We start from the raw sequence: 9,706 nt of genomic DNA, 5'->3' as shown, positions 1-9,706 counted from the left end.
ATTGGATATTAGGAAAAATTTCTTCACCGAAAGGGTTGTCAAGCATTGGAACAGGCTGCCCAGGGAAGTGGTTGAGTCCCCATCCCTGGAGGTATTTAAAAGACGAGTAGATGAGGCGTTTAGGGACATGGTTTAGTGGTGGACTTGGCAGCGTTACGTTAACAGTTGGACTTGATGATCTTAAGGGTCTTTCCAACCTAAACATTTCTATGATTCTATGATACAAATATTTCATAACTGGTGCAGGTAAAAAATTTTTTTTTCTTTGTAGGATACAATAAAAAAGGTTTGTGTTAAACAAGTAAACCCACAGAAAAAGTAAGTTGCTTTCATTAATATTGTTATCTGCTTTATTTTGTTAATAACTTAAATGATTAAGTTTAAACATTTGAATATAACGTTTTTCTATTTACATGGAATGTTTGATGGTAAGTTGCATTATCAAGAAACTAGTTTAATTTCACCTTTCACTCTGATCTGTTGTTATCCTTAGATAGGTAATATCATAGGGGAATAGCTTTTAATTATTACACTCTTTTTCTTCACTAAATACTTCCTTTTGTTTCAGAAACATTTCTGTTATTAAGGATTATATATAAATTCCCAAGCCACAAAACTTAATGAGACCATGATCTTCATTTTTTTCAATATCACTGCAGTTAATATTTTAGCCTTTCTTTGCATTTGCATTTTAAATAAAAATTTACAATTACCTGAAACTGTGATGTTGCTGGTAAAGTAAGACTTCTTGGAAACTGCATACTATAATTTTATTCCCAGTAACATTTCTGCATACAACTGTTCTCAACCAGAATAACAACCAATACAGGTAGTAGTAGCAGTAAATATGTCAAAACTTAATGCTATTCATATTTCCATATTAAAAACCATGAAAAGTGCTTTTTGTGAGCATGTCCTAGTTTATTCTCTGTTCTGTCTGCAAAGCAGGCACAAAAGCACATCTGTTATAATTTTCTAAAGTTATATTTAATCTTGAAATAGTTTTTCCTGTTATTAACTTGCTTTTATTCAGTACAATTACTACTGACTAGTAGAAATATTGTACTGATCGGCTAAAGATTTGATGCTATTTCTGCCATGTATCAGGAATAAATTAACAAGTTCATACACTACACATCCAGTTGTAGAAAAGGTATTTAAAATGATAATACAATTTAATTATTAATGTTAAGGGAAAATTCAACTAGAAAATATCAATAAAAATTGGGAAACACTAGAATAGTTATACTGTATAAGGATGGAGATCAGGTATCTCTATCTCACTCTTTCCAGCTTCAGGTTCTAGAGGGAGCAGCACAAAGACATCCAAGTTAGCTGCAAAATTGGATATTAGGAAAAATTTCTTCACCGAAAGGGTTGTCAAGCATTGGAACAGGCTGCCCAGGGAAGTGGTTGAGTCCCCATCCCTGGAGGTATTTAAAAGACGAGTAGATGAGGCGTTTAGGGACATGGTTTAGTGGTGGACTTGGCAGCGTTACGTTAACAGTTGGACTTGATGATCTTAAGGGTCTTTCCAACCTAAACATTTCTATGATTCTATGATACAAATATTTCATAACTGGTGCAGGTAAAAAATTTTTTTTTCTTTGTAGGATACAGTAAAAAAGGTTTGTGTTAAACAAGTAAACCCACAGAAAAAGTAAGTTGCTTTCATTAATATTGTTATCTGCTTTATTTTGTTAATAACTTAAATGATTAAGTTTAAACATTTGAATATAACGTTTTTCTATTTACATGGAATGTTTGATGGTAAGTTGCATTATCAAGAAACTAGTTTAATTTCACCTTTCACTCTGATCTGTTGTTATCCTTAGATAGGTAATATCATAGGGGAATAGCTTTTAATTATTACACTCTTTTTCTTCACTAAATACTTCCTTTTGTTTCAGAAACATTTCTGTTATTAAGGATTATATATAAATTCCCAAGCCACAAAACTTAATGAGACCATGATCTTCATTTTTTTCAATATCACTGCAGTTAATATTTTAGCCTTTCTTTGCATTTGCATTTTAAATAAAAATTTACAATTACCTGAAACTGTGATGTTGCTGGTAAAGTAAGACTTCTTGGAAACTGCATACTATAATTTTATTCCCAGTAACATTTCTGCATACAACTGTTCTCAACCAGAATAACAACCAATACAGGTAGTAGTAGCAGTAAATATGTCAAAACTTAATGCTATTCATATTTCCATATTAAAAACCATGAAAAGTGCTTTTTGTGAGCATGTCCTAGTTTATTCTCTGTTCTGTCTGCAAAGCAGGCACAAAACCACATCTGTTATAATTTTCTAAAGTTATATTTAATCTTGAAATAGTTTTTCCTGTTATTAACTTGCTTTTATTCAGTACAATTACTACTGACTAGTAGAAATATTGTACTGATCGGCTAAAGATTTGATGCTATTTCTGCCATGTATCAGGAATAAATTAACAAGTTCATACACTACACATCCAGTTGTAGAAAAGGTATTTAAAATGATAATACAATTTAATTATTAATGTTAAGGGAAAATTCAACTAGAAAATATCAATAAAAATTGGGAAACACTTAAGAATAGTTACTGTATAAGGATGGAGATCAGGTATCTCTATCTCACTCTTTCCAGCTTCAGGTTCTAGAGGGAGCAGCACAAAGACATCCAAGTTAGCTGCAAAATGATTAGTATTATATTAATAATATAATATGTTTTTCTGGCTGCAGGCTGGTTCTTTCTGCAGATACTTTGGGGCTGTGCATATGTATTGCATGTTTTATCCACAAGCGTCTTAAGGATAATGGAGAGGTGGCTGTAAATAAAAAATAATTGGTCATATGGTATGCAAAGGATACACAGATTCATGGTACATTAATAATAATTGAGGTTAGGACTCAGAATAGTCAAGAATATTTATTAAAATGGGCCCATGTAACAAAAATGCTTTCAGACTGACAAATGCAAGGCATAGATGAAATGATAGCCCTACATATCTACATCTTGGGAGATTATATCCTGGAATACAACAACTACCAATAACCCGGGGTTTATTACTCACCCAGTGAGTCAACAACCTGGAATGAACAGCCTTTGTGATACTGTGGCAAAAATGGCTAGTACAGTCCAAAAATATACAAACCAAGAAGTAGTGAAGAGAGAAAATTATTTTACTTTGTTAGGCAAGACTGACTGAAATTGGCAAAATGCCAATCTGAAGACCTTAAAAAAAATAACAAACCAGACTATAAAAACCCCAACAACAACAACAACAACAAAAAACCCAGCCTCAAGGCCACACACATTGACCTCTGTTTGCAAACTGGGAGGTGATTCCATGACGTTGTATGGTATCTTGTGTCTTTTATGTATCTTGTATTGTATGATTGCACCTATCAGATTGCTTTTTAATGTCATTACAGAAATAAACTAAGAAGCAAAGACTGGAAATTGAAGCTGAATAAGAAAAAAAAGACATGCAGTTTTAGCAGTGAGGTTTGGAACAGTTAGCCAGGGAAAATGATGAACTTGCCTTCTCTGAAATCCAATTTGGCTGTCTGTTATGAAGCTTTGCTTTAGAAAATAAAAAATTAGGTTAAATGAAGAGATAATTGGCTAAATTGTTATGTAATGTGTTGTAGAGGAGATCGTGTCAAATGGCCTCTTGATTCCTTCTAACCTTTTAAACTATGAATACCCATAGTGAATCAGCATGGTTATTCTTTGGGTATCCTAGGGACAGAAACTAATTCAGTATTCTCCACTTTTATCCAAAGAGTTAAAAAGGACAGGAAACATAGCTCCTTCTCATGGAGATGTCATGGTATGCAGATTAAATATCATCTTCCCTGGAGTGCCATTCAGGTTTTTTTTTCTTTTCTCTTATTTAGTGGATTTTCCGTGGATATGTCTATTGAGATGCCATCTAGTATTGAACGCATACATAGTTGGACACATAAACTTAAAATAAAGGTAAATTTAAAAAGGACAGGAAACATAGCTCCTTCTCATGGAGATGTCATGGTATGCAGATTAAATATCATCTTCCCTGGAGTGCCATTCAGGTTTTTTTTTCTTTTCTCTTATTTAGTGGATTTTCCGTGGATATGTCTATTGAGATGCCATCTAGTATTGAACGCATACATAGTTGGACACATAAACTTAAAATAAAGGTAAATTAATTTCACTGTAACTATGTCTCTGCCTTGGCGGGTGGTGTGTGTATTTCAAATGGAACTTCCTTGGCGGTTCTGCTGTGTATTTCAAATGGAACTTTTATCCTAGAAGGCGCTTGTGCCGTATCTGTCTGGCTTTGTGCACTGTTCATTCTGCAAACAGCTTGGTCCTCTGTTTCTCTCGGATGAAACTTTCTGTTGTGCTTGAAGCCTTTCTGTTTTGGTTGTCTTCTTATTTAAAAATACATTCAGGAAAGTGAATGATATTTTTAAAAATGTAATACATAAATAGAAACTGTGCCTTGTAAAGTTTCTATAACCTTTTTGGCAAAAAGCTTTGGGACTGCCCCATTAAATCTGCTGTCGTCATTCCCTGTTCTCAGAATGTAAATAATATTCACTGTATTGTTATTAAATAAATATTTAAATGCCTATTTTTCTCCTCTTCTAGAAAACGGACTGCAAGGCTGTAATTAAGACTGTGGAGAACAGCTCCTTGGACGTTAGTGGCTTTGTTCTAGATATCTGGATTTCTCAGGTCTACCTACCTCGAATGTGGGTAGAGAAGCATCCCAACAAAATGAGTGAGGTACTGTATAACTTGTACTGTTCATGAGGTAATACTGAATGTGCTAAAACATAATAAACAGGAACAGTTTAGTTTTGATGGGTAAAAGATGAAGAAAAATTTCACATCATGGACAGTGGTCAATTTGATCTGTTTTATTAAGCTGAGTGTTCTCCAGAAATTAGTTTTCTTTTCAGTTGCATAGAATCTTGTTGCTTTTGTTTTATCCTTTGCCTTGTAAGAGGGTAAATGTTTCAACACAGTGTCCAATCGTTTCTGTTAAAACACTTTTTTTTAACTGTTGTGCTGCTGTTTGTATTTCATAGAAATGTGACTACAGTGTTTGATACAGGTGTTGCATTTGCAGCAGTGGAAGTGAACAAGTAAGTCATGGCTGAGGCTGGAACTAAGTAGCTTCAGAGTCATGCAATTGCTATACTAATTAAAGATAAGTAAAATTTTAAACCATTAAATTTGTAAGGCTCTATTTACAGCTTACACACAAATGTTTATAGAATCTGTCAGTGTTTTATTTTAAAGCATCTGGCCTTCCTAGATGATTTTGCATTCTGTTGTAGTTATTATTGCTGCAGTGATTATTCTCAAAGGCATTTGAATCTTTTCTTTTTCACTAATCAAGTGAAAAAGACATAACTAGCACTTCTAGCACTCTGGATCACCCAGAAACAGAATCCAGCTGTGGCTATGTCACAGAAGAGCTCATTATCACCACTGGAAAACATTAATAAAAGATTAGGTAGGAAAGGAAGGATCAGTTCAACCCCTTTTATCTTAACCCAGAGTAACTCCTTACCTGAGAAATACATTTAAAACTTAAAATATGTGATTCCAGGTTATTAGAAGCTGATTCATTCTCCCACATTTTTTGTGAAGTCCCTGGCACTTTTAGTTATTTTCAGCTCTTTTTATTTTTTTTTTCTTAAATAAGGTAAAATGCTGCAGAAGTGAAATGTAAAGTCTTGGTGTTACAAATCTGTCAATCCAATGTTGAAATTGATTAAAATAAGTAAAATGACAGATAAGATTGTTTTCTTTCTAGCAACGATGTCTTTTATTTTTCTTCCTTTTAATCAGAGTTGCTTAGTTTAAATGTATTAGTTTAGGAATTTCTTTGCAGTCATTACTGCAATAATACTGATACTCCCCCAAGGAAAAGAGAAAGAAAGAGATTCCTTTCTGTGTTTCCAAACTGCAAACCTTTCCTTCCCTATTGGAAACACTTTCACTCCTTCAAGCATTTCATTGTTCCACTTTTGAAAGCCTTTGTTTTTTATAGCATCTCTGTTCATAGCAAGGACAGTATGCACTTCTGGTTTACTATTTTTTTTTTAATTCTAGTACTTCTCACAAACTGATGGTGGCAGTGATGATTGTAAAAGATGGTATCTGTGATTTTTTCTTTTTTTTTTTTAACTTATAGAAGAGAATCCAGTGCTGTTTGTAGAAGAGTGAATCAGATAGGAACATGAAACCACAAAATTCCTTTTCCAGTTTTTCATGTGAGACCTGGGATATAGGTAAAGGACAGGGAAGTTGCACTTTTCAGGCATTAAGAGTAAATGACATATATTTGTTAAAGCTTTGAAATGTGGCTATATTTTGCTCTCATCCATAATAAGAAAAATGAAGATGCTTGGGTACACGCCTAATGAAATAGTATTTGTCCACTGTGCTGATGATTTTGTTTCTCCCTCTATAGGCTTGCATGCTTGTATTCCAACCAGAGTTTGAAACAGCATTTGAAGAAGAGCAGCTGTCCAGTGAAATTATTATTTTATTAGATTGCTCGAATTCTATGGCAGGTTCAGCTCTACACCAAGCAAAGCAGATTGCTTTACATGTTTTGGAACTATTTTGTTTCAGACAAAGAGTGAATGTAGTCAAATTTGGCACAAGTGAGTTTCTCTATTTCCTTTTTACCTAAGAGCCACCTTTTACCTTCTTGTCAAGGCTTAATTTTATGTACATCATTATTATCAAACCAGCATAATACACTGAACTGCAACCAGGAACATGTAGCAGTATGGAATACTTCTACTCTGGTATTCCAGTCATAAAACTTAAACTTCTGTTTCCATATTGTTGCTACACACTTAATATTTTAATGCTCTTCATATCAATCTTTATTAACAGATTTCACAGAATTTTCATCTTCAAAAAACATCATAAATGATTTGGCATCACTGAAGGAGTTTATTACAGTAAGTAAATCAGTTTGGTTGTATTCTAAAGAAAGCTTCTTTGTATGGGATGCTTATCATTGCAAAACCCTGTTATGCAACTTTTTGTCTTTTTTTCTTTTTCTTTAGGCCAGCTTCTAAGTAATTTAGTCTATCTGAAGTCTGTTTTCCCTAGTACCAATCACAGCCACATCTGAATATTCATTCCAGTTTGGTTTTAAGCAATTACTTAAGTTGTTATTTTGAAGCTGAGTAGCTATCAATGTTAGAACATTTTTCAGTGTTTCCCCCTAAATTTATCTTTTGGAGTTTCATACCTCTCATTGCCTGCTCACAGCAGAAAGAGAGGAAATGATTGACTTCCTTCTGGAAATCTATAATTTGTAAGTGAAGGCAGCACTTCGGCCAAAGGACTTTCAGTGAAAAGGAAAATGCTTTTGGCACCAAAAGATCGGATGTAGACTACTTAGGACAACAGGTTTTGGTTAGTACCATATCTTGTCAGTGCCGGAAGCAGGCTCCTCATCTGTAACTAAAGCTCCTTGATGGTAGCATAATGCGTAAGATACTAATATAATGGATATCTTGAAAATGGGATGGTAAGATGCAAATGTGATCAATGCAGAGTAACACAAAGGGAAAAACAACACTAACTATATCTGTACAATGTTGGGGTTTAACCCAGAAAAGAGATACTGGAGCCATTGTGAATAGTCCTTTTTAAATGGTAGCCCAATGTTCAGCAGCAGTCAGAAAGGTAAACACTTAGGTAGCTGTATAAATCTGTATTGCTGTGGCATCTTGAATACTATATGCACTTCTGGTCGCTCCATCTCAAATTGAAGAGCTAGGGACACAGAAAACAAAGATGGCCAGATACATGGAAGACCATGTACAAGGAGAGGACTCGTCCTGATTTTTTTTTTTAGCCTCTGTTGAATCCTTACACAGTAATCTCTTTTTCAGGATAAACAGAGGAAAAGGGGAATAGGGATGGTTACTTGCTGTTTCTCACCACTTAAGGATCACAGGACATCCAGCAAAGTGATCAATTGGCAGATTTAAAATAAAAACCAAACAGTCCTTTTCAGGCATAATAAATAGCAGAACTTCTTGTTGTGCTTGATGTTGAGGCTAAATTGTAATTCAGTGCAGAAAGTGGGTTAGGCAAATTAAAAGTAAGAGCTGTAAATAGCTTTTAGATGCAATAGTCTGGATGAAAACTCCAGTTCTAGAAGTCCTCAAACCACTGATTACTGAAAGCTCTGAAAACAATGTAGGAGTAGAATTTACCATTTTTCTTACCTATTTTGCCTGTGCCTTTTGCCTAAGCCAGAAAAGATACAGGACTAGATGGACCTTAAGCTCTATCTTTCATAGTAATTATAGAAGAGAAGGAACAAATAAAACTTAAGAATTAATTATTTATATTTGGAAACCAGGAGTCATATATAATGAAATAAAGATTAAATTATATGCTATATGTTATTTTAGGAAAAAATAAATTAAACTAAAATTGTAATACTTTACTTTTCAGTCTGCTACCGCAACATTGGGAAACACTGATTTATGGAAGATCTTACGTTACTTAAGTCTGCTATTTCCTTCTCAAGGACACCGTAACATTCTTCTTATATCGGATGGACACATTCAGAATGAGAGTGTGACCTTCCAGATTGTGAAAGATAATGTCCAACATACGAGGTTATTTACATGTGGTGTTGGGTAAGTACAAAGTTAGCTAGCAATTGCATTTGTTTAGAATCACTGATAATTTATTTGAAGTGAGAGGTTAGTAAGCTGAGAACTGTCAGATGCCTGAGTGTACTGCCTTAAATATATATGTATGTTTAGGTTAAATGCAGAAATGTTTGCCTACCTTTAATAACGGAATGGAAAATCTGTGAGAAATTTCAAAGGTAAGATGCCTACAATGACATTAATTCCATGTCCAGGTAGTCTTACCTATTCATATCTTTCTTCATTATAACAACTACACTATTTAAGAATATAATTGAAAAATACAAGAGTTAACGTTTTGAAATTTTGCATTTCATGTTTTGGTATAGTCTCATTTTAATAGTGCAATCTGAATGCAATGTTAGTAGTTGTATAATTTTATTATTTAATTTTCATTTGTTTTGTAAGGTAATTACTTAAAGACAAAATAAGCACTAGACTTCTCAACGATCAGAGGAACACTGAAATTCATTGCAATGTAGTTTGTTTTCAGTAACAACAAACTAGAAAGATATGTACATGACTGAAACAACTTTTTACAAAAAAAAAAAACTGGGTTACAGTTACATATTTCAGGTTGCAAGGCATAAATGGGAAAGGGTCAGGGAGGTGTTAGGTTCTTACCATATCCTGGGAGGGTTGGCAAGGATACATCAAAATAAAGACCAGTGGTGAGGGTCATGTTCTTCTAGGTAGGACTGGTTTTTTTAATGACACCTTCCCCATAGCTGCTGCAACATTCCCCAGATCTCATGGCTGTGGGCCCTCTCCCAGCACTGTGTAAGCACACCCTTCAGGCCACGTACCAGACATCCCAGTGCTCTTCCAAAGTAATCATTTGTTATGACTGTAATAGAATTTGCATCAACACACAATACAGAACAGATGGTATGTGTCCATTAGCAGTACACTGACACCATTTTCAGACAGGACAAGGGGGAATGGCTTTAAACTAAAGGGGGGTAGATTTAGACTAGATAGAAGGCAGAAATTTTTTACGCTGAGGGTGGTGAAACACTGG

General features: G+C 34.3%; 1 protein-coding gene across 1 annotated transcript in view; it reads left to right on the top strand.

Moving 5' to 3' along the window:
* The window catches only part of PARP4 (poly(ADP-ribose) polymerase family member 4), a 61,249-nt gene that overhangs the window by 32,592 nt on the left and 18,951 nt on the right, over positions 1-9,706 (top strand). The window contains exons 20-25 of the mRNA XM_019472093.1: positions 272-318; positions 3,892-3,973; positions 4,628-4,765; positions 6,465-6,660; positions 6,899-6,966; positions 8,483-8,670. Coding sequence (XP_019327638.1) covers positions 272-318; positions 3,892-3,973; positions 4,628-4,765; positions 6,465-6,660; positions 6,899-6,966; positions 8,483-8,670 — 719 coding nt within the window. The remainder of the gene's footprint in view (positions 1-271; positions 319-3,891; positions 3,974-4,627; positions 4,766-6,464; positions 6,661-6,898; positions 6,967-8,482; positions 8,671-9,706) is intronic.

Source organism: Aptenodytes forsteri, unplaced genomic scaffold, assembly GCF_000699145.1.
Source record: "Aptenodytes forsteri isolate BGI_AS27 unplaced genomic scaffold, ASM69914v1 Scaffold307, whole genome shotgun sequence".
NCBI classification, from domain to species: Eukaryota; Metazoa; Chordata; class Aves; order Sphenisciformes; family Spheniscidae; genus Aptenodytes; species Aptenodytes forsteri.
Note: the sequence above shows the minus strand (reverse complement) of the source record. Positions and strands in the feature narration are given on the sequence as shown.